This window comes from Diuraphis noxia, unplaced genomic scaffold, assembly GCF_037042655.1.
Source record: "Diuraphis noxia isolate RWA-SAM2 unplaced genomic scaffold, SU_Dnox_SAM2 contig0005, whole genome shotgun sequence".
NCBI lineage: Eukaryota > Metazoa > Arthropoda > Insecta > Hemiptera > Aphididae > Diuraphis > Diuraphis noxia.
The window spans coordinates 9,678,455-9,705,363 of NW_028301715.1; the positions used below are offsets into that span (position 1 = coordinate 9,678,455).

At 31.1% G+C, this 26,909-nt stretch overlaps 4 protein-coding genes across 4 annotated transcripts in view; 1 reads left to right on the forward strand and 3 right to left on the reverse strand.

Moving 5' to 3' along the window:
* The window catches only part of LOC107165019 (nucleolar complex protein 4 homolog B), a 567,342-nt gene that overhangs the window by 410,720 nt on the left and 129,713 nt on the right, over positions 1–26,909 (forward strand). The gene's annotated exons all lie outside the window — the stretch shown is intronic.
* Positions 708–7,878, reverse strand: LOC107164999 (uncharacterized). Its single transcript, XM_015513045.2, has 2 exons — positions 6,529–7,878; positions 708–1,685 (listed from the first exon to the last, which is right to left on the reverse strand). Exons 1-2 carry the CDS (start codon positions 7,443–7,445, stop codon positions 1,271–1,273), a joined length of 1,332 nt encoding a protein of 443 aa, XP_015368531.2. The 5' UTR covers positions 7,446–7,878; the 3' UTR covers positions 708–1,270.
* LOC107165009 (uncharacterized) lies at positions 11,595–13,485 on the reverse strand. Its single transcript, XM_015513056.2, has 2 exons — positions 12,917–13,485; positions 11,595–12,528 (listed from the first exon to the last, which is right to left on the reverse strand). Exons 1-2 carry the CDS (start codon positions 13,396–13,398, stop codon positions 11,778–11,780), a joined length of 1,233 nt encoding a protein of 410 aa, XP_015368542.2. The 5' UTR covers positions 13,399–13,485; the 3' UTR covers positions 11,595–11,777.
* Positions 16,986–24,915, reverse strand: LOC107165001 (uncharacterized). Its single transcript, XM_015513047.2, has 2 exons — positions 24,296–24,915; positions 16,986–18,624 (listed from the first exon to the last, which is right to left on the reverse strand). The coding sequence occupies exons 1-2, from the start codon at positions 24,796–24,798 to the stop codon at positions 17,811–17,813; spliced, it is 1,317 nt and encodes a 438-aa protein (XP_015368533.1). The 5' UTR covers positions 24,799–24,915; the 3' UTR covers positions 16,986–17,810.

The following is a 26,909-nucleotide window of genomic DNA, read 5'->3' on the forward strand; positions in this document are numbered from 1 at the left end:
AGGGCGCAGTTAAAATCGGATATGGCTGAAAATCCATTCGGGCAAATGGTATCGGGACCACTACGATGTTTGGGTATGGTGGCGGGGAGTCTGGAAGGGAGGGAAGCACGGTTTTTCCACGATATCGAACGGTAAATAATAATGCAGTGTGAGAGAATGGGCTCCAGAAGAAAAATTGTTTTATGTTTGTATTTCCCCCCCCCCCCCATTCCATCCTACACCGAATAAACAATAGCAGTACGAATATTTTTGTATTATAATTTACAGGTTAATTGAATTGAGAAGGTTTTTTTTTATTATTATTATTATTATTTTCTATCTCTGGTAAACATTAAAATATTGAATTATTTGCACGCGATTGGACAAAAACCAATCGTAGTATAATCATATCCAATTATACGGGATGAGACGAGGGACAATATTTATAGACGTGAACTTCATACAGTCTAGAAGAAACAACGCAGTCGCCATAATCTAATACGTAGGCACCGACTGGCAAGTGACGATAATTTTACAAAAGTTCCGGCTAAAGCTGAATAATTAACGCATCGGTAAGCTCACATAAAACAGTCTGAGAAGGTGATAACATTATGAAGGCGGTAAGGTCGAAACGTATTTCATGAATTGAATATCACGAAAAACAAAAGGAAACGATTTCGTACCTGGAAAATATTGCTCAGGTCTGATAAAATAATAATAATTAGGACTGTGAATGCACTATAAATATTTATTAAATACAATTAATATCGCAAAATGTCATTTTGAAATACAACAAAAAGGAAAGAAAAACGACTGATGTAGATGAATTAAAACAGAAACAAAAAATAAAAATAAAGTTTGTTGTTACAAACTTTCAGTTAAGAAACCTCATTTGTTTTACAAAAAGCTAAAAACAAATTCCCCTTTATACGCCATATTAATTATTCGGTCTTATATATAATTTAATTAATATAAGTGCGGCACATGTAATAAATTGATAATAATTCATAACGTGTGATTAAAACAAGAGAATTGAAAGAAATTTATAAAAATATCATCATGGAATACAATAAGATAACAAAACAATGACCTATAAAATTAAAAATTCGAAATTGAATTCTTCGTTATATACTTTCTGTTAGGAAAGCTAAGTTCCAATAAGCAAAAAATAAAATAAAATAAATTGAATAACCTTAATAATAATATTATATTATATTATATACATAACGTCAAAACTGACGTGAAAATGTGGAGTGGTGGAGGAACTCCACATTCCATTTGGATTTTCGTCCTATATACGGGAATTGCTCGAAAACTCGTATTGTTCTGCGTAACCGTGGTCGATGATGTGTCGGACGGTACCGGAAAGGATTTCGTTGATTTTCTCGTCGGCCGCGTCGATCCGGGCTACCAGAAGGTCTTCGACGGTTGTCTTGTCGTCGTCGTTGTCGATGTCCAACAGGCCACGTGGGTTGTCGTTGATCATGTTCGGCACGGCGAACAACAGGTGCGCGTAACCATATAGCGCGTGGAACCTGAGCTCGTGGTGCAGCTGCTCTGCGGTGGGCGCCATGACGTCTGCCGGCAGCACGGCCGCCACGGATTCCAAGTACACGGCCAACAGGTCTTCCCACCGGTTGTCCTGCACGTCTTTGTCCGCGTTCTTGTACAGGAAGTACGACAAGTCTAGTCCGGGTGAACCGTACCTGTTGAATGTGTAAAAACCGAAATACAAGTATATTATCCATCAAAATAAATATTTACCACAGTATTAGTGTATTACACTGCGCAACGATAACCCCCGTTAAGGCGCTGTACGCTTATTATAAAAATGTCGAGATGTACAATTCATGTTTGGTCTGGTTTTGTTTTATTTCCCCTCTATAATTCCACTAAAGCCTTGCTTCCCGGTCTTATAGGAAAAATTACGGTTTTCCATTATAAAACGCATTAACTCTATCCGTAGGCCATCATGTAGCGTCATCAACGCCGGGCTTAAGATTTTAATTCCTCCATACCGCTCCTTAGCCACCCCGACTTACTGACTTCTTTCGAGAAGTCGTGCTCTTCATAATATAAGTCACGCAAAAAGGTATGATATATCATGTATACGGGTCAAGTGAAAAAAATATGTTCTTCAAGAATTATTTGTCTCATAGAATAAAATATAATGAAACATCTTAATCTCTATATTAGAGCAAATTAATGGTAGGTTTAGTTGGCTAGAAATCCTAAAGCTAGTTAAGAATCTAATAGTTTTTCAGCATCGCATAATATTATGTATAAATAAGGCATATTATTTAGTTCTTTAAACAGAATATATAGATGTGATAAGTTTTACAAAAATAATTGGTACCTACTCAGCTATAGACCATACACCCCCTCCGAAATGTCAGTTTTTTTTTTTTTAGAACATATTTTCAGATCATATAGTGAATTATTTGTTTGTCTATAAAACAGGTAGAAGCCAATTCAAAATATGTTAAAGCTTAACAGATCCACCTTTAGGCTTAGCAAATTTAAATATTTGTAGAAAGTAAAAATGAAAAAACAATGGGAAGAAAATTACATTTGGATAAAACACTTATAAAAGTAATAACAATACATTGTTATAATTAACTCTAACCCTTAGAGTTGATTTATAATATAACCTCCTATAACCTAACCATTATAAGCGTTTTCACACAATTTTATTTCGGTTAATTTTAGTGTACCTACTACCTATAATAATATAATTATCATATTAATAATTATATACTAATATTATGTGCCATTTAGAAACAAATAAAAAAGTAATTTGATTTTTGCGTTAATAAAATTCCCCTCAAAATCGTAATTTTTAATGTGCTCATCTGACCGTCATAAACATCAGCATAAATTGATGGTTATCACAATACGCTCATAAAAAAACAATATAGTAACCCTTTTTATGGTTTTCATCATCAAATAAAAAAAGTCATAATAATGGTCATTATTGTATACTTAATTGTTTGAGTTTTCGCTCTTAACGTACTATATAATAGTAAATGCACTCATAACTAAATTATAACAAAATACTAAAACATTTCGTTGGTTTTTCAATTAATTAATTATTATAATGATAAAAATATTATATGCTTTCGAATTAAATCGATGTTGAAATATTAATACTTAACCGGAACTAATATTATATTAAGTATAATAATGAAGACTTTTTACATGGTATTGTGGTAATGTTGTATTACACAATCGGGTAAATAGTAAATAAATAAATTTACTACTTTTAACCACAGTATAGATAATGGTAATATAATAGGTATCTAACTCAAATTAAATTTGCATAATGACAAAAAAAAATGCGTACGTATATTTATTTTTTGTGTCATTGTATTTAAAGTTTTACAACCAACTGAACGACTTTGAAAAAATGTATGAAATATTTTATTTGTCGGTAGGTATTACTCAAAACATAGGTACACAATAAATAAATGGATATTGCACACAAACAATACAAATAATGTATAACACACAATTGATTGATGAAATTGATGCTGCAGACTTCAAGTTACATCAATTATTTGAGACTGAAGTCTATGGTCGACGATGCACTAACTCAGAAAATATTATTTGGAGTATTCAATTACTTATGTTTGTACACGCGCAATGTTAAAATTATATGAATACAAGTAAGAACTTGTACTAAAATTAAACTTATAAAACACAATAAATACAATAGACGTTTATTTATTTCTGTGAAGGTTTTACATTTAAATAAATTCGAATATCCACAAAATATTTTAACGATGAAAATTGTATCTAAAGAAATGTCACAGTGTCTACTGAGAAGGGAGCGTGTTCCTTTTATCAGTAAAAAAAATAAAAATATTATTACAGTAATATATTATCTGACCTCCATGGAGCTCTAACACTATGATTCATAACGTTGTATAAAATAAAAAATCAAACTGTACCCTTGGTGTGAATATCATTGTACGATATATTATTATTGTTATTATTATTATGTTCCTGTGTGTTTTTTGGCACAGTCCCATGCCAATCCACACTGTAAAAATTGATTTATCGAATAAACGTTGTGCACGATTTAACGCCTGGGATGTCTTATCTTTTCTTCGCATTCGAAGGGTGTTTCGGGTTACATCCATAACATATGTTTGTGTATAGGTACATAATATTACAGTATAATGGTCTATCAAAAATATTTGGGGAACGGTGGACAAATTCAAGGGCGGAGCTGATTAATGTCCTGTCGCGAACGTTTATGCTTGCATTTTTTTTTTTCGTACAAAGATAAACTCGATTCATCGATTGTGTGAAGATTAATCGATCTTGGGAATTATTATTAGACTATAATATGGACTTGGTAAGGGCGTGTTTCTTTGATTCTCATAATATGTTAGTGTGACTTTGTTTGGGTAAACATTATTTGTTAATAATAAAATACCTATTTATACAATAAAATGATTCATGGTTTTAGATAAATAATAGAGTTTTCATCGGTAAATGTAAAACTTGTGTCAATACTTATTTCGTACAACCAACGTAGGTATTTTTTAATCTTAGTTAATAACACCAGTATAGAGCTGATGCTAAATTAAATGGTTTGTTAAACGTTGATTTATGTCTACTCTAAACATTGTATTTATCCTATTTCAAGTTCAAAAATTCAATTGCTATGATAAAACTATATGAATTTACTTTGCCATTACGTTACGCATTCCTAAAACTGTTTTTAAAAAAACATTACAAGCGACCGATTTGATAACACCACACAACAGTACTATCAATGTAACATAATATGTAAATTAAATTTGAATAGCTGCACAAAAATTAAATAATTACTATTCTCGATGCATGTTAAATATACATTTACTAGGTATATTAAATTAATTTCTCATAGTCGTCATATAAACGTATTATTACTAACCACGCAGCTGCAATAATCGATAATATTTAAACATATAAAAAGGCCAATTTAATTATTCAAACGTAACAATTAAATTGTATTGTGTACAGTGTAATCCCAAATATCACTATACCAAACAATATTATATTTAGTTTATGGTTATTTTATTGCTGTGCGTATTTACTGTATTAATATTATGTAGATTAATAGCATAATTCGTTTATAAAACATGATTGACGTGTGTATGCGAACAATTGTTTTAACATTAAGTTTAATGTTATGTTAAAAACGTGTAGTTAAAAAAAAAGAGAAAAGAGAGACCATCTAATTTCAGAGGGAGAGAGAGAAAAATCGGCCTCTGTTGTATTTGAATTAAATAAGCTTTTTGGTTGTTCCATTGTGTGTCGAAATAAAATAACCGGGCTGATTAAGTTACATAAAATACGATTTACATGGGGCTTAAAACCGTCTTTTTTCTATCCTTTTCTTTTTGATATGCTTCCTATATTGTAAATCTCTATAGGCTTATCCGTTGGAAAAATTCTCTATTTCAATCGCGCGACATCTTCCACTGCAGTGTTTTGCGGTACTGCACGACATGCACAATATTATATATTATCATATAAATAAGTTTCGGTATTGCTATATAAAAAAATAAAAAATTTAACCAAATTGATTATACTGCAGGCAGTTGCTGTACGCTCGAAGGTAATCAAATATGACGCCGAAAGTCTTGAAACGCGTGCTATCGGTGCGCACTGTACAAATATAAAAACTATATATATTTCATATATTACACGCAACGTACGTTCTAGAGAGTATTGACTGTAGATACATATACTTTTAGGGAATTTTAATTACGATTTTTGAAATAGTTAACGTAAATAATATATTTTTTTATCGACCGTGATGAAATTAATTTCGTCTCACAACGACCTACGATTAATCGCTGTCGCATAATAATAATTATGATATTACAATAAAAATATACGATTTGATGTTTACCGCCGAGTGGAATAAAGTAAAACGCAATAGTTTGATTTGAAAACACACAAAAAATAATAATAGTGAATTATAAAAATATTGAAATAACGATTGGTCTAGTTTGATGTATACGTTGGAAATCCCATCGAAATTCTCGAACAATCTTAACCCATATTATTATAATATATATGGACGGGGTAGCTATAGTTTACAGGTGAGAGTATGGGTGGGACACAACAATGTTAGGGGGTGGGGGTGGTCTTGGTTGAGCATGTACTGACCGCAATGTTTAATATTTTAATGTTCAATAAATGAAAAAAGTAATAAAGTACCTAATCAATGACATATGATAAATGATAATCGTGGCTGAAACTGTTGAAAGCGTCGAGTCAAGAATATAAGGGCCTTATAATTACAAACTATAAACTTATTAAAAAATATTTATTTGTGATTTCTATTCTGACCGGGGTGGGGATGTCTATATATTGTCTTGTACCACTAAGTAAAATACATTCAAACCGCCTCTGGGTGGATAGCTAAAACCCGTTTGATAGAGTCTTGTGGATTTTGATTTTCGCTGCGGGAGATTCAAGCCAAAAGTCAAAGACAAAGAATGATGTTAAAAAAACATAACGGTTGCGTGGTGCGCGCGTAATAGTCACCTGACGGCTGTGAACTCGGTGATCATGGCGTCCCTTGGCTGTCCGGCGTCGTCGTACTCGAACAGTATGTTGGGCTTGCAGTAGTCGCCGTGGCATATGACCGCGAACGGTTCTTTGGGCGTCATCGCCAGCTTGAGGTTGCGGTCCGCCTCCCGGATCATGCTTAGGAACCCCTTGAGCTTGCCGTCCCGATACTTTTCCTGGTCCATCAGCGGCCGGGCGCCGCGCATGCTCATCGACTTGAGCCCGTTGCCCTTGACCAGCCAGCCGTCCTCGTCCCACTGGATCTCGCGCAGGTTGCCCACCAGCTTGCGGAACGCCACGGGGTTCTTCTGCTTGGCGGTGAACGACATGCCGTGGAACCGGCCGAGCGCGGCGATGGCCACGGCCAGGTGCCCGTAGTCCATGTGCGCGCTACCGCAGCCGCCGCCGCCGTATTCCGGGGAGCGGGCGGGCACGTACCCGTGGCCGCGCGGGTCTTCCAGCACGATGACGTCCTCCGACCAACGGGCGCCGCACTCGTTGCGGCCGTACACGAACACGGGCAGCGCGGGACCGCGGGCCCCCTCGGGCAGGTGTTCGAACAGGAACGGCACCACGTTCTGGTACGCGTGTATCTCGTTGTGGAACTGCCGGTCCGACTTGAGCACGGTGCGCAGCAGTTCCACGGGCGGCTTGAGCTTGACGATGAGCCGCGTGTCCGTGCCGGCGTGCGGCCCACCGCCGCCGGCCGGCACCGTCAGCCGCCCGGACGCCACCACCGACGACAGCCGCTGCGTCTGCTTGGGCCGGGACGCGTGCCGGGGATCCCTGTCCGGGTCGAACGACGCCGGCCGGTCGGCGGCCGCGCCGTACGCCCCGTCGGCCGTCAGCACGTCCGACAGCCACTGCTTGAGCGATTCGTGGCTCGTGTTCATCGTGCTCGATCTGTGCGATTGCGATCCTCGTCAATAGATTGTTGTCGCGCGTTCGTCCGACATGGTCGAGCGATGTCCGTCGATTGCGCGCGACACGCCGACACCGCCGCTCGACGACCGCGATAACGACGAGCGGAGTGTATTTATTTTTTGTTATCGTTTTTTTTTTTTTTAATTTCCTCGCCACTCATTCGTCTCGTCAACAGAGATAGCGTCGCGATTAACAATGCCACCGACCGAACGTATTTCGTCTCCTAAACTATACACGTCATGACACCACTACCACTCGCTGTTCCTCTGTCAACCAGTGCACTTGGCTGCAGTAATTATTATGTTATACCTACTGCAGTAACGGCCAAAGTTACGATGACCACTTTGACGTGTAATTCGCTATAGATACGCCGTTAAGTTCTAAGACCAAACATTCTCATTCAGTGTATTAAGACAACTGCAGGTCAAATGTGATTTTTTTTTCTCGAATGATTAATAAAATATTTATGACGAACATTTTTGTATTTTTTTTTTTTTTTTTTTACCACTCACAATCGGTTGTTTTGAAATTAGAACGCGTACGCATATATCAGTTGAATAGCACAAATACGTGAAATGTTAAAAACATGATAAGAATAATATTATTATATTGTTTAATTATCTACTCGAAGCTGCTAATTTTATAATTGGTGTTATTTCAATTTATTCAATACACATAATATATTATTATTATGAATCTAATAGTAGCTTGACATCACTTTTTATACGTCATACGACAAATTAAAATAATGTTCATCAATAAAAAGCTATTTATTTCGTACTTCATAACAAACATATTGTATGATTATAAAATATATATTGTATTAAGCACTATGAAGTCTATGATACTCAAGTGTTTTAAATAACGTAAAATTAGTTTATATAAATGAAGATACATTATACATTCAGTTTCGTACAATTTCAACGTTTAAATTAATTGTTGACCATACTTTTGATAGGTATTTCATGTTATATTATTATAAAAAAGATTTATTGAATAATTAAACTGAATAACTTATGTTTAATTTAACCTAAGTTAAATTAGTAGGTATATAGATTTAATATTTTTATTTTATGTTTATAATCACCATAATTTACACAATGTATAACATTAAAATTAATTTAATAAAACTTTCAATTCATACTAAAACTAAGAAGAATTAACGCTAATTTGAAAAAATGTACATTTTTTTATGTATTTATATTTTATATTATTATTGAAAATAATACAATAACAGAATATGCAAAAATGTTATTTTCATGATCGATATATTATTTTCATTATTCAAGGTCTTTCATAATCTTATGTTTTCAATAAATTATGAAACCATAAATATGTTAAAAGATGAATATAATATTGTTGCTTAAGTACCTAAATAAAACATTGTTTAATATGTTTAAAAAAACAATGTTTTAACTTAACTTTTGTATGCAAATTATATATTTTAAATTTGTGATAAAACGTAACTAAATTATCTATATAATATCGCAGTATACAACTTATGGCTACTATGAATTTATATAATAATTAGCAAACAATTACAATAGGTTTTATTTTATTAAAACCCGTTTCATCATAGACCATTGGAATTTTAGGAATCTAACAGTTGTAGAGACAATGGAATATTATAAAATTTTCTAAATACAAATTTATCAATTATCACAAATAAAACATTTATATATTACGTCAATAAAATGACCACGGCGATCGTATATAGGTACATTATTTAACGTAAATTACATAAAATAATAATAATTCATATTTTATTTTAAAAATATTATGGAATTAAATTTATTATTATTTTAACTATATGTATAAAGTTGAATAATAGAATACATGTCTGTTATAACAAAACAAGTACTTGAAGATAAGATATAACTCACTTATAGTTATACATTTGTTTGAGTAAAATTAAATTTAATAAAAAAGTATCTATTAAATTTAACAATTTAAAAATATCACTAACCTACTGCATTAATCACCATTATTCAATACGATAAGATATATATTCATGTTTGTTTATTATTGTACGAATCCGTAGCATATAATATTTAATATATCTCAAACAGTGGATACTACGAATTTTATGAATTAAAAAATAAAAAAACGTTTGAAAAATATTTAAAGTAAAGTATTTAATGAAAAAAAAATGACATTTAAGTGTGAACATCAAAATTTAATATGATTATGTATTGTTTAACGTTTTCATCAGATTACGTTGAACATTCACATATCACATGTTGACGGAATGCTAAAACAAGAAGTCAGTACGTGCTCTGATACACTATCGCCAAAGAACGTTATGTCCTATAAATAACGGTTGTAAAAAATTGTACAAATCATATGATTAAAATATTTACAAAAAATGACTTTTTATCAAATTTTGTGGATTCGCACCGGCTAAAACATCCGAGTGAATTACAAAATTAAGCTAATAAGTATAAGGCAACAGTAATTATTTTCAAATTTCAAAAATATTAGTTTAAACTATTGTTGTTCTACTTCTCTTTAGTAAGGTATTGTAAATAGGTACCCCAAATAAATCAGTAAACAATTAATGTACACATTGTACGGAAAACTTTTATTAAAAATACATTGTAGCCTGTAGGTGTATATTTTAATCATCGTTCATTAAACGTCTGCCAGTTTCCACACACTTTTACACACACCTTGGTATAAGGTATACACAAAATAGATACTCAGCGTTAGGTTACAATAGTGAAATTATAGCTCTGTGGTCTAAGCAAATTCACTTCGTTGGCCTGAACCATAATAATATTAATAACCGAGATCGTATGTAGTATATTTACTTATTTTTTTTGTTTATTATTATTATTATTCATTATAAAGTGTTACTGACATACAAGGTCATCAAACTTATTGATAATATAATAGAAAATATAATATGTATATATAGTTGGTAAGCGTAAATTAATTACAATATTTACAACAAATTACAGTAATTTACATCCATAATTAAATAAATAATGATACAAGAAAGAATAATTAGTTAAACTAGGTGTAGTATTTTCCTTTTTTTTTTATTTATTGATATTATTGGTGTTGAGAAAGGGCATCATGAAGACGCCTAGAAACACTGGAGGGTAGGCTTATCGCTGAGATTGAAATGTTTTGCGCTGTTGGTGTTGTTTAGTTGGATATTTACTGATATCTTATACCTTACACAATATCAATACATTTTAGTAATAATAAACAAATTATAATAATATCCATACCATTAACCATTTCTCATAATTTTAGACAGTCCTAATAAAGACTCTATTGATACAATGATATTAATTTGTTTACTTAATTTCAACTTCATTAGTTCCCGTACAATCATAGTACTAATTAATTTCAGTTAATAATAATATGGTCATACATCACATGTTGGTTAAATTATAAATATTATTTTTGCGCTTCATTAAAAACATTCGAAGGCATTTCAACTCTTTAATCTATATTAATCAAATCACCAGATTTCAGTGTAAAAATACTATTTAATTATTTACTTGATAGTTCTGTCACTGAAAAGCTTACCTCTTCATAATATAACCATGTAAATATTTAAAAAAAAAAACAAGACATCCTATTTGTTTATTGTATACATATGTTACATATTGTAAATATTCTATTTTAAAATTAAAAAAAAAAATTATTTAGTAGAACGTGTAATAAATTAAGACTAAGATTAATTAAAAATTTTAAAATTAATTAAAATTCTAGCTAATTCTTAATCTACCTATATACTCAGCAATGCTTAATTTTATTAAGTTATTTGTTTTGTAGGTTGATGATTTGTATATCATAGGATGGTTACTGAGTTTTCAAAACCAATTAGGATTAAACCATAAATCTTTAAAATATGAATGTCTACTAAGTATATCAACGACTGATTGAATACAGAATTGTGTTTAAATAGAACAGTAGTGTAAATAATATTTATTCATGCATATTTAAATTTAAATTAACCAACTACGTGTTATAGTTTATTATATAAATTTATAATTATGTATACATATGTGGTTTAATCCACTATATTATATTGTTATCTCATAAAGTCATAACTAATCGGTAATCCACTATAAACCTAACATTGAAATAATAATACAAAGAGGTACTCAAGGCACTAAACATAGTATTCAGTATAATACATATAATACGAGTATATATACATATATTATTAGTAGTAGTATTATAAATACGTATGACGCATATAAAATTTTGATCAATACATTCAAGCAACATAAAATTTATTACATTATGTAGATCAGTACCAATAATAATTTTTAAAAAACCCGTTAACTACGTAACACATTCGTGTATTTCATGTCGATTATGTGTTGTACCATATCAGCCACGAGATCTGTTCCAGTGTCACCACCCAGTTGTAATAACCACTCCAATATTTCTTCATCGCTCATTCCCTCTTTAAATATGGCATCAGAGTCGAATTGATGAGGTACAAAAAACGATGCGTTTGCGAATCCAAATAAAGTACAAGCAGCCATTTCGAAATCTAGTTCAGCCCTGTTTGGCACGCGGACACCAGGTGGTACGAATTCCTCCAAAGTCAAGCAGTACGCGTTAAGTAAGTCATCCCACCTACTTTCACGCAAATTTTGAGTAGTATTCATGTACAAGAAAAACGAAATATCCAACGCTGGCGAACCGTAACGAGGCGTTCCAAAATCAAACAGCAACACGTCGACCGGAAGTCCCGTTTTGTCGTACCGGAACAGAATATTATTTCGATTGAAGTCCCCATGGCACACGACCGAAAATGGTTCTCGCGGAACGACCGTACTTCTCATTGAGTTGTCTCCGTCGATGATGAGCTCGTTAAATCGTCGTAAGTGCTCGTTTTCCCGATAAAGGTCACCGCTACGTTCAAGCAGCCGATCGACTCCTCGCTTACTAAATCTAATTAATGCGTTGTTCTTAAATTTCCACTTTCCATCCTCCCCAAACGTTGTGTCACGAATGTCCATAACAATTTTTTTTAAGCGGCCGTGGTCTTTGTTTTTCGCTATGTATGACAACCCGTGGAACCTGAAAGTAAATAAAATATTTAAACTATATAAGTGCCTTTACATATTTTTTGAGCTATTTAAAATTGTATTCTTCCATTGTTTATTTATGTTCCTAAGTTTGAGAATCAGGCCTCGTTCATGTCAAATAACACATGAACAATTTTAATATATTTTCAGTGAAATTAAAAGCGTACTAACTGTCATATAATATTTCGTGAATAAAGTGAACATTTCGACCATCAATATATCTACAGTGAAACCTCTAAATACTGGACACTCTTGGTCGTTTAAATGTCGTCCACTTTTTGGAGGTGTCCACTTCGCGATGTGTCCATTAAAGGAGGTTTCACTGTACATACTTATCATTGAATTTGTTTTTAACTCAAAGTATTATTATGTTTACTTACTTCGCTAACGCTTGTAACCCAATTATTAAGTGATCATAGTCCATGAACAGACGATCTTCGCACAATTTGAATCCTAGTGGATGGGCATCCTCCAATATTACTAAATCTTTTTCAATAAACTCGCCACATTTATTACGACCGTAAAAATATCGAGGTAATGTGGGACAGTCCCCGATACCTGATATAGAACGATGGCATTGAAATAAAAATGGTATAACTCTTTCATACATTGCAATTTCGTTGTGGAATTGGAAGTCGATTTTACTCTTTTTTCTCATTTCTTCATCTCGAAGTTTTAACTTGACCACAACATGATATTTTGATTCGTCGGATGTGGTAACTGTACCAAATAATACTGTTGACATGTACTGAGCCTGTCCAACTTGATCTTTGTTTAATTCAAAAGAAACATATTCAAGATTTTTTCCAAACGCACCACTGCTGACAATTTCTGGTAGTTCTTTTCGCAATAAAGAATCCATTTTAATATGTAAGGATTAATTTATCCACATATGTTCAACTTTATAGTTCTCATAACATTGAGTAAGTACTAACTGAGTTTAAGTTCTGTTATCGTTCTATTCAATAAACTACATTATTATCTTAACACTTCATTTATTATTCAAGTGAAGTGTATACACTATAATAAACGTTGCTATTATCATCAAATTTCAGTTTTGAAATAATTTTTATTATTTATTAAGTGCAATAATTTACATTTTTTATTTTAATCAATTGTAGGCTGTATTATGAATTAATATTAAATAAAGATATTTTGTTTTGGTGGTATGGTTGTTTGAAAAATAAATAGTCAGGTCTCAGGTAGCCACTAAATTTTATAATTTTAAGTCCATTCAGATAACACCACAAAACTATGAAATATAATTTCCCACTCTGTATATCAATCATGATTTCTGTACAGTGTCTGTTCATGTTTTGATTCATCCTAGTGTAAATATAATAGGTCCTTATTCTCACATTAGAATTGATTTCTACTGCATTTAATGATGACCTCATATTTATCGGTACTCAACCATAAAAAGAGTGCAGCTTTATTTTTATCTTTTAACAACATTAAATTAAAAATTGTAGATTCGGATCTATTATGTCCAATATTAGATTGAATCCCCAACTCAAATAGCTTGATTATAAATATATAATCTACCCTTTTAGGACTTATGCGTTAATATAAGACTTCACCATTTTAATTTAGTTTATTAAAGTATTTGATATAATTAAATTTGTATAACAAATATTTCATTATATTGCCATAATAGTTACTAGTTAGGCACTATTGATTAATAGGTTATGTATGTTAAGTATATAATGATACTTTATTTTAATTGATTGACTGAAATTGAAATCTATTAGTTTGTTAACTTTTTTAGCAATTTTCTTGAAATGATAAATAAATAAATTTTTTTTCAAGAATGTGGACTGATATTTGAGAATGTATAATATTGTGGGTAGTTATTTTTTTATTTTAAGTAGAATAGAATTGTATTCGTAAATCATTAACTAAAAATGCATAAGATTATAGGTAGTTACATAAATAATGTGGACAAGTGAGTACCAGTGTGCTGTACAATAGTTATCGAGTATGTCGTTGTAATGGATGGGTTGTATTTAAATTTCTAGTTATTTTTTGACAAATTAATAATTACACAAAAAATTATTGTAAAACAATAAAATACAGTTTCAAACTCTGTATGTCAATCAATTATAATGATTAAATTAACCAATATGGTAAGTTATTTTTGTATAAAAAAAATGTATTGTTCAAATTCGTTTTGAAAAAATGTCTACATATTTTTACCATTGAGTACTAATTAATGTTATTTATATCAACAACTTCAAGTTACTTATTGCAATATTATTTTGTGTTGAAAAGTATATTTCCAAAATTTATTTATTGCCAAATTGGGTAAACGCTTACTCAGTTGTTATAATATAATTGAGTACTTTTATAACTTAAGTCGTTAGCAATTTAATTATAGTATGTATTTTATGTTTCTATGGAAAGAAATATTAGAAATTTCTATATTCCTAATAATTTGTTGTACTATTCCAAAATTATACTACATTTTATAAAACAAACAATACAAAGATAGTTAGCCAAATTTGTTTTTAAATATGAATAAATTGGATTTATCAATTACATCAATTGTTTATTTGTTTAAGCATATGGTTCAGATAGGTACATTAAAAAAGACAACTAATGATGGAAGCACTTTAAGTAGGTATAAAATAAGGTTAAAATCTATCTTAAAATTAAATTAAAACACTTAAAATAAATATGAGTTTCTTAATTTATTGAATACCAAATATTTTGCAATTGAATAAATATTCACATATTATATAAAATATAGTTAAAATAACTCAATGTTAAAGATCTACAAAGTAAAAGAAATTAAAATTAAGTGTCTAATATTTTTACATAATGTATAATAATAATTATTGTTGTTACTATAACTTTTTGATTTTTATGCGAAAAATGTTAAAAGTAATAATATTACTGTTGTGTTTAAAATTCTTAGAAGATATACAAAGAGTAATATAAATGATTCTAAGTTATTTTAAGAGCATATTTATAAAATAAATCATAGTGATTTCGATAAGTGACGTTCATAATGTTGGTATTAAATTTTTGATTTCATTATTATAGCTCCAAATAATGTATTGAGTGGTTAGAGACTAGGATGAGATATCTCGTAGTGCGATGTTTTGAAAAGTTCGTATTTTGTTGATGTTGAATTATTTACCAAACAGAATTTTATTAAATTCACCTTTGATTTTATAAAATTAGGTACTTAGTGAAACACATCGATAGAATGGAATATACAAATCGATTGTGTCTAATTACTACCACGACTTTACAACGATTAGGTAAATACTTTTTTGCAAATCCTTTTAGTCCTTATATTTTCAAGGTTTAATATATTTCTAATATTATGAAGCTACTCATCTATGACATATTTACCACATACTTTGTAAGTATTATTCATAAAATATAAAATTTGCATCAGATACTTTTCAATTTAATCAACTTTGTTTATTTTGTGGATTTCGTTTATATTATATTGGTTTCTAGTATATAGTATACCTACATATATTATTATATAATGAGTAATGACATATTAAATAGATTTTATGGTATAATACTATCATAACATTATAAAGCACAGAAGTTATTACCAAGCAACAATTACTTGTACATATTTGTAAATTAACTTAATAAGAGTTACATATTGTAATCAAAAAAAAAAAAATTTAATTTAACAGTAATTACCAGATAATATTTTATTTATAGTAATTTATTTGAATAAAACCTAACGATCAATTATATTTATTACAGCATTCACTACCTACGTTTATATGATGAGGTTAAAACGATTTGAAATTAAATCGGTTTTAAGCTCTAAAACTACTTAGTGCGAGCGTTTTAACTTTTAAAACAGTTTACATTTTTTAAACCGTTTTTATACGCCTTCATATAAACGTAATAATTATCTAATTAACAAAGTGATCTACGTCTAATTTATTATACCTACCTAATATAAACGATTATATTAAGTTTATCTGATACATAATAAATCGCTATTTATGTTTATTATTCTAATTTTGTAAACAAACTTTAAAAATAAACTAGATATAATATATAATAATAATTATTATTATTATTTTTGTTATTTTATTCGTTTTTATTGAATACGGACGTCGTTGTTGATTATCTTTTTCTAGGTTAGCAACTAATTACAACGATTTGATTTATGGACGAAATAGTTGTCTATATACTGTTCCTTAAAATTTTAATGTCATAAAGACTGATTCTTGGTGTTTATAGGAAAATATCTACTGAGTAGACCAACATAATTTGATTATATACGTGCATGATTTGAACATTGAAAACAATCACTTAGATGTGTAATCCGTGTTTACTCTTATTGCACCATCGACCATTACCATCGTGATAAAAGTTTAATTGTTTTTAGGAAATAAACTTACTTACATTAATGCGCATGTAAATTTACCTAATATTATCACATACCGTATCTTAACAAAAACAATGTACGATAACAATTCTTACACTGTATTACGTTACATAACATTTTAAACATTTAAAAAATCTATTTGTAGGTAGGTACATTATAATATCGACAACATAACTGCAGTATTCTAATTTCACGTAAAAAAAACTTCCGCATACCATGGTAAATCGAGGTTCACAACCTCAGTTGAAATATGAACAGAATATAAATTAATTATGATTTGGATAATCATGGTAGGTAGGTATTTTTAATTGGAAATTTGTTTTTTCAATCTGTCTATTAAGAAAAAGCGTATTCAATACGTTCGTTGTCGCTGCTTTACATAGCTAGTTCAATCGTACGATTTAAAATTGTTTTTACTTAAAAAATCGAAACAAACATAGAATAAAACCTACAATAGAACACGGATAATATCAACGTTTTATAGTACTGTATGATAAATGTACATTTTTTAATCGGCAACGACATGCCGGAATTTTGGAACACAAATTTAATATAATATATTCTGGTGGAAAACAGAGGAAACAATAATAGCGTGATTGATTAGCATACTCTGAACAGTGAACACTGAGTGTGTTTGGCATATAAAAATGAACACGCACAAATCGAAAAGCGGAAGCAAGCCTTTTACCTATGTCGTCAAGCACTTATGACGATGTCTTTCCGAAATCATTTTTTAACAAATCTAAAACATGATTGAACATTATAATTTTATTCCACGACCTGAGAATGTAATATTTTGAGTGTTTTTAACGAGAAACCAACAGTAAAAATAAAACAGCCAACAACAGTTTGCCGACATTGGTTCGCGATAACATGGTTATCGCGATTCATCGCAATATATTTTAATTTCCGACCGATATGTCGTTTTCATTGGCAGCGGGTGTTCTGGCGTACTTGCAGCGGATAAAGTGTTGAAAGGTATCGGCCACCCATTCGGTGGCCGGTTCTCCGCCATTTGATACCAACAAGTTCAATACTTGTAGTTCATCGAAGTTAAAGAACTCTTCGGAAACCTCCTGTTTGATGGGACGTTCCTCCAACATTACGCGTGCGAAATACGACACGTGCGCCAGACCATGGAATCCGTATTCGCTTATTTCGGCGTTCAACCGATCGCGGTCCAGCAACGGGACCGAGACGTCGCCGGTGGCCGCGGCCAGCGCATCGCAGTACGCGTCCAGCAACGCGTCCCAGTGATCGTCCCGGGTCCTGCGGTCCGTGTTCATGTACAGGAAGAACGACAGATCTAAGGCCGGCGACCCGTACCGTATGGTGGCCAAGTCGTACGCCAGCGCGTCCACCGGCCGGCCACCATCGTCGTACCGGAACAGCAGGTTGTTCCGGTTGAAGTCGCCGTGGCACAGGACAGCAATTGGTTCGGTGGGAACGACCACGCGCCTCAACGATTTCATCGTATCGGCCAACATTTCTGTCTGGAATCTAGTAATCCACTTGACTTCGTCGTCACCGCACCCATCACCCGAAATGTGACGTTCTTTAAGTCTCTCAATGGCTACCGAAAACAGTCCCTGGAGTACGCTGGGCTGTAAAATCCACTCGCCGACTTCGGACCAATGCGTCTCTCTCACATCGGCAACCATCTCCATGAACTCGACAATGTTCTCGTTTTTCGCCTTATAGGAAAGCCCGTGAAATCTGTGGACAGACACACAAAATATCGATCAAACTATAATGAAACCAGTGAAGTCTAGTATCATATTTTTGGAAGGAAAGATTAGACTTGGTGGGTTGAAATCTATCACAAATTACTCTAAAACCCGATAAAAATTATTATTACCTAGTATAGTTTATTTGGTTTGTCAGATCTTTAAGCGTTATATGTATTTTGCAATTATAAATAAATTAGGTATATTTCTCCAATTAAACTTCCGAATTTGAGACCTTGGCCATAAGTCTTAGCTACGATTTTCATTTTTTATACCTAAAATACCCACTGTATATGACTAAAGTATCTTATGTATTCACGTAGTTTGATATTTTAGGCCGATGACATACATGAGAAATTTGTTTCAAAAGTACAAATATCAATAGGTAATAGTAAAAATGTAAAAAAAAATAATGCAAAAGTTTAATACCTATTGATTTCGATTTAACCACTACTGCAGAACAATAATGTCATCATCGGACGACATCTTTAGACCAACTAAAACGAGCTGGGTGAACTAAATGGTGGGTAGGTAAAAAAATATTTATGAAACAAATTTGTTCTGTGTGTATTGGCCATGAAATATGTTTCGTGTGATTCATTGTAAAAAACAAATTTTATGAAACAAATTTCTCATGTGTGTATCACCGGCCTTATTTAACATATTATTATTAACTCATAAAAAATAGCAGTAGCAAGCACATGAATAATAAGATTCTTATAAAACTCAAACAGGAAAGCTGAAAATGTTAATTATTTTTTACAAAATTTAGTTACGATATTTTCCTCGATTAGGGTATCATCGAGGTCTAATAAGTCAATGATGGATAAAAAAAAATATTACAAAATTTAATTTGTTCTCATTAAAAATTATACGATTATAATGGAAAAGTTGGAAAAATACTGAAAAGATAATTACTTTCAAATTAGCATTTATTTTATTGTTATCTGATTTTATTTTAAAATAATTCCATGATATCTAGGTCAATCTGCAATTAAACGTTTAACAGCAAGAAATATTAGCGATTAGTTTAACTGCTAGTTTAGCCTTTCGTTTAGCATAAACGAGCTTCGATAAACAAATAGCAGGATAACCAGGACATAAATTTAACTGCCAGTAAGCTAACTGACGATTGAAAATCTGGCCAAAATAAAATATTATTCAATGTTAATAAATCAGAAGTAAAAATCTCAATCTCTGCAAGTGCCGTCACAATACCTAATGTAGTAAATTCTAAACGTTCGATTGTGGTGTCGTAAATCATGGAGCGACAGTGGTCGTCAATTATTATGGATTATATTTATTTTTATAATACAAAATGATCTACCACACCCTCTGCCGGAAAAAGTTTCTACGTAGCGTATTTAATATTGCCGTAAGCTATGAATAGTATTTATAATAAACGTATACTTAACAACAGTTAACATACAAATTATAAAAAAAATCTTGTAGCACAAAAAATTGTATAAACAATAATTGATATATTTGAATAACAATTTGCTCTATAAAACCTAAAATCGATTAATCGGTGTATAATATTATTGTAGTTATTATTTAATTGCTTATTTCCATGGAAACTGTTATGCCAGAAAAAACAATGTTGAATCCAACGCCAAAAATACATATTTCTTTAAAAAAATATACACCATATTGTATTTAAATTTACGACGTTTTATGGTACTGAAGTACTGATTTGTGTTATTTATTTTAACAATAGTAGAACATATGGTATTATATAAACCTACAATTTAAATATTTAACATTTATATAAGTACCTACGCATACCTTTATGGATTAGGTTAATGGTTATGTTAATAGTAGTCTGAAACAATTTATGTACAATATTGTACCGAAGTTTGATAAGCTTCAATGCATGTTATTAATTATTAATTATTTATTAATTATGGTTATCATTTTATATATTATTTAAGTATTCTGTTTAAATTATTTTGTTTTATGTATACAATGCAAGATTATTTTGAAATACCAAAAAATATTATTACATACAACGCAATCTAACTAATGACATATTATAATCATAGAATCATGATAGGTCTATAGGTCAATTTTAATAATAATAAAAGTATCAAACTAAATATAAATACCATATTAACACAGTTTTATTGAATTTTGATACATAGTCTTGAAAATAATTAAAAATTAATAAATGAGTATACAAATATCTATTCGTTAATTCCTGATGTTGTATTTAAAACTATAACTGCCATGTAACAAACACCAATATTAATCACAACATCAATAGATTAGGCACTATCATTAATAAATAGTAAACTAGTGTTAACTATTTAATCATAATAATTATTATCATTAAATTATTATATTAAGCTGAACCCATGCACTTCGTATAGCCCGTTAAGAATCCTACCTCTTATATTTCTCAAAATGAGTGTTACATTTTTCATTTTACTATCAAATTTACATTTATAATGTTTTATTTTAATTTAACCATAAACAAAGTATAAAATTAACTTTTTTATACCAAATTTTCAATGTTGATAAAAAGGGCATTACCAAGATGCTCCCCTGTTCCCCTAGATCACGCCTCTGTAGCTAATGCCCATAGTTGTCGGGATTACTCGTATGATTAATAAAATCAAAATAAATAAATAATATAATGTAGTGATTTTAATTATTATTACTATATATTTATGTTTTTATAGTTGTATTATTGCCGTGTACGAAAACGGAAACCATTTTTAATTATTTTAATATCTTGTAATAATTGTAATAGTACCTAGTTAGTCTATCTGTCACCATCCGCAGAGTTCAGACCGTGCAATATGTTGTAATATAGACATTATCTTTAAATGCTGTCATTGATTTTTTTTCTAAATTAACATCCTGATGGCCAAATGATAAATGTAACCACCATATCACCAGTTATCAACTCTTAATCGAATATCTCAATGTTTTTCTTGCGTACCAATTATTAAATATGCCACAGAACCTACTATGGGAATTAATTGATATTCCTTTTTAAATAGAAACTAAATTTAAAAAGGCGGGTAAGTCGTGGATGTCGCTCTGCTATACAGTAGGTTACAAGTGGGTTACTGTAATGGATGGAATTAAATTTAAATCCAATGATATTATATCATTGTATACGAAAAACGATTCTGAGAGAAGACGGTTTATCTGTCTAGGATATATTATAGATTATTAAAAATTTTCAAATCTTAGATTTAAAAAGAAAATTTTTTATGAATTTCTAGTTTGAAATAATTAGCGAATTTTCGTGATTTTTACATATGTTGTCAAAATTCAAACTTTGAATGCTTGTAAAAAAAAATTGTGACTACGCATTTCTTTTATTTCTCAATTTCTATTGTAAAAATATGATAGGAGCCATGTATTAAATTTTCAAATCTTAGATATAAAAGGAAAATTTTTTATGAATTTCCAGCATAGAATAATTTATGAATTTTCGTGATTTTTACGTATGTTGTCAAAATTCAAACTTTGAATCCTTGTAAAAAAAAATTGTGGCCATGAATTTATTTTATTTTTCAACTGCTATTGTTAAAATGTGTTGGAAGCCTTGTATTAAATTTTCAAGCTTTTCTACCGAACAAATAAATTTTTATCGATATTTATAGAAAAAAAACTAAAAAAGTTGAAAATTAAAATGTCAGTAAACAGCTCAAAACAAATCTAAATATTTTGAAAATTTTATCAAATATATAAAATGCCTATATAAACATTCAGTGAAAATTTCAAGTATCTGCGGTCATTTGTTTTAGACTTTTAGAGTTACAACAAAATAAGAAAATCATTAAATGTGAAATCCAGTGAAAATCCAATGTTGTAAAAATTTAAATTTCAAATGCTCATACAAATTTAATTTGAATTTCCGGTGGACTTTTTATTTGTGATAAAGATTGAAAAACTTGTAAGGAATCTTGTATTAAATTTTCAAATATTAGATATAAAAGGAAATTTTTTTATGAATTTCTAGCTTAAAATAATTTGTGAATTTTCATGATTTTTACGTATTTTGTCAAAATTCAATCTTTGAATGCTTATAAAAAAAAATTGTGACTATGAATTTCTTTTATTTTTCAACTGCTATTGTAAACATATGTTAAGAGCCTTGTATTAAATTTTCAAGCTTTTCTGCCTAACAAATAAATTTTTATCAATATTAATTTTAAAAAAACTAATAATGCCTATGAATAGTTCAACTTAATTCGAAATTTTTTGAAAATCGCATGGTGGATAGAATATACTTATATAAACATTTGGTGAAAATTTCATGTATCTATGTTCATTTGTTTTAAAATTACATCAAAAACCAAAATCGATTTTGTCGAAAAATGAGTGTGCGTAAAATTTCCCGTTTTCCCCTTAATTTTTAGTTTGTTTTTCTAGATTATTTAGAAAAGTATTAAGAATTTTTCACTTTTTACCACGCAAAGTACCAACTAGATTCACTTTCTGATCGAACGAGGTACTGAAGTCAAAAATCAAAGCACTCTTACTGCCCCAAAACGTGATGACAGACACAAAAAAAAAACACACACATCATGGTAAAATCAATACATTCATCGCTCCGCTCATAATCTAAAATGATATTAATTTATCATACAACAATGTCACTGTTATGACAACAATGTAAATGTATATACCAGGCAGTGCCGACGACGACGTAGCATTATTGCAGCAGACGTAGGAGTAGTGGGTGTTGTAAAGATGTATGAGTGCATACGGTAAGCAACAGGTGACGCTATGTAACAAGAGCGCAAACTTTATACTTCCAATAACTATTTAAATAATTAATTTTTTGGACTTTTCTCATTAGATGGATAATCTACACACCAAATATCTATACTTGCATTTAAAAAAAAAAATCATGAAAATCGGTTCGGTAGAACTTCGGATATAATAAGAAATCGTCTCACGTTTTAATAATAATTTAAATAGATACATATAAAATATATTTTTCTTTAGTAGGTAATCAATGGTGTTCCCATAGAGTATATTACATATATGCCGTATACTCTCAAGATTTTTTTTCAATATTATGGATATACTGCGTATGCTCTCAATCATAATCGATATTATACCATTATTATACAATATTTGTAAAGGTTGACGAAGTAGGCATGCGTAATATAAAGAGGATGATGTACGTATAAAAAATTTGGTTTAAAATCGTTTCTGTATTATTGACACGCTTTTTACCGGTTTTACTCCTATGAACCATAAGAAAATTATTTTTATTTTATTACATGTTTATATTTGATGATATAGTATACTCTCAAAAAAAAAAAATAATGGGAACACTTCTGTTAGTAATACTTATCAGTAATATGATTCAGATAGTTGTATCATTATTATTATAATAATGATGGCTTTGATAATATATTGTTATTACGAATTAAAAAATCGTCAAATTTATTAGAGTACGTGGTGCACCTACTTACTGATATTTTAATTACTGCTTACTGACATTTAACATTAATCATTTAATTATAATAATAAATTACAATTAAATCAAAAGATCGAAAAACGGTTTAACCTACAAGGCATATTCTCATACATTCGAAAGATTTCATAGTTTCATACACAGCACTTAAGCACCGAAACCAAATACCGAGATTTTAGATATCATGAATGTCGTCCTATTTTTGGTCACTTACTTTGCCAGAGCCCGGAGCGCTACGATCAGATGGTCAAAATCTAAAGACAATCGGTGACCGGTGACCGCTGTCCGGTATCCGCGGACGGTCTCGTTTTCCAAGACAATCACGTCCCGGTGCGCCTGTTCTTCGCAATCGTTGCGTCCGTAAAAATAACGGCAGAGCGTCGGTGTCGTGGTGCCGCGGCCGATCCGCTGCGAGCCGCTGGCCAACAGGAACGGAGCGATCCGTTCGTAGAACAGAATCTCGTTGTGGAATTGATTGTCGTTTTTATAACACTCCCGTAACTCGGGTGTCGGGTACTTGAACTTGAACACGAGCCGATGGCTGCGGCGTCGGCCGTCGCGGTCGTCGACGGTGGCCAAGCCGTACAGCACGCACGACGCGAACTGATTCTGTTCGGTGTGCAGCCCTTCCAGTTTGAACGAAACGAGCAGGCTGTCCGGCCCGAACGCTCCGACCGCGGTCATGTCCGCCAACGTTTCGTCCAATTTCGCCGCCATCGCGTTCGGCCGCTGTTACACGAACAGTCGTGATGCCGTCGTGTTCGCGTACGTGTGGTCGGAGTGGCACTGACGGAACGATACGTATCGCCAAGGCTTGTGCTGGCGAATTGAAATCGGATCTCGCTGCCCCCAAACAATGTTTCCATTGAATTACAATGATTATGCGTCATAATTTGATATTATTATATTTGGTGTAATATTTATATTTTGGACATTGACCTTAGAGGTGTTACGGACTTACGGTGACCGTAATAGGTTATCATCCAAATATACACGCTCGTTTGTATTTTATGCTCGCATCCGATAACGGTGATAACTACCACAATGGTAATTTTTTCTTTTCCGATGGTATTTCGCTTGGAAATCTGATCATGGTCGACGACGTGCGGTTATCTAAGCATGATTAAAAATGACAACATTTGATTTTTTTAATGGACTCGAAATGACCTACATTGCTAATTTAAAATACGATAGGTGGATGTATTTTATTTGATCCATCCGTATCTTTGATTTTCGAAGAATTCATAATAAAACCGGATTTCGCACATGAATGTATTAGGTATACATATAATAAATCAAAATGAAAGTTGAGAATGAGTGAAATCTATTAATCAAATACACGAAATATTTCGCTGTGGAATTGAAAGTCTATTTTAAAATGGACTCTCATGTTCTCATTACGAAGTTTTAACTTAATCACAACATTATATTTTGATTCATCAGATGTGGTGACTTACCAAATAACACTGTCAGTGGCGTAGTTATGGGGGGGGGGGGGATAGATTACCAAAAAAAAAGTGTTGTTATTACCAAAATAAATGTTAAACAGTGCATTTCACTTTTATAGTTTTGTGGTTATCTCTAATATTAATTAGGTAATTTATAATTTTATAAACATAAGAGCGTTCGTCGTTTGTCACACGCCGAGCAATTTTTAGTTATAACAGTGCCTATTTATTATCGACAATCTACACAGACAATGTATACAACGTATACAGCGCAAATTACAATTCAACCAATCTATTATCTACAAATCTACGATCATTGTATTATTATATTAAGTATTTAAGCAATCTAAATTATAAATAGCGTCGTCGCGCCGAGCACTAGTCCTTTCACTTGTGTTTCTAACGTTTGATCAAGACATTATAAAAGTTTTTATATCACTATATCACTCTAGGTACACTATTAAACTGCTTTTTTAATATTTATACGTTTATACATGAAAAATGGAAAATAATAAAAGAAAACCTACGAATAGGTACTAAATTGTTTCAAAGAAGAAGCCTGGGCTTGAAGTAAGTATTAGTATGTATAATTTAAAATTTTTAAATATTATTATTATATAGGGCCCAAAATTAAATATTGTAGAAACGTACAAAATATGCTTGCATTTACCATTTGTGCACCAATTAATAAATTATTTTTGTAAGCAAAAGTAAGCTTATGTTGATTTATAATTTGTTTATATTATGTATTATAAAATATCATATTCTAAAAATTGTAATGTAAAATTTACTACATTAATAAATACATTATTTATTTATTTATTATAATTTAATAGGAAATTTCAGAAGTTGTTGGAATTGAAATGTGTGTGAAACGAATAACAAATAGACAAAAGTGTCGACCAAATCCAAATTCACACTTAAATATAGAAGATTTTTATAAAGTTACGGTGTTTATACTATACTTTTTTAATTTTATTAATAATAACTGTATTATTATATTAATAACTTTATTATTTTATTAATCAGTTACAGGAACGTTTTCTGTCCCATTCAGAAATGTTCGAAGATTAGTTTTTCAAATTTCAGGTAAATTACTGGATATTAAAATGCTTTTTTTAGGATTTCAATGTCTGTTTTCTGCTGAAATTTCATCTACTGATGAAATATCATTCAAGAAATTAATCGATTTCTATTCTACAAAACTGAATGTAGTTAATTCAGTTGCTGAACTTAAGTTATGGAGTAGAAAACTAAAAGAATTAAAAAAATTAGATATCAATCCTAAAACTGGAATTTAAGCTTTAAAACTGTGTAACATTGATATTTACCCTAATATACATTTTTTATTAAAAATTGAATGCACACTCCCTGTATCTA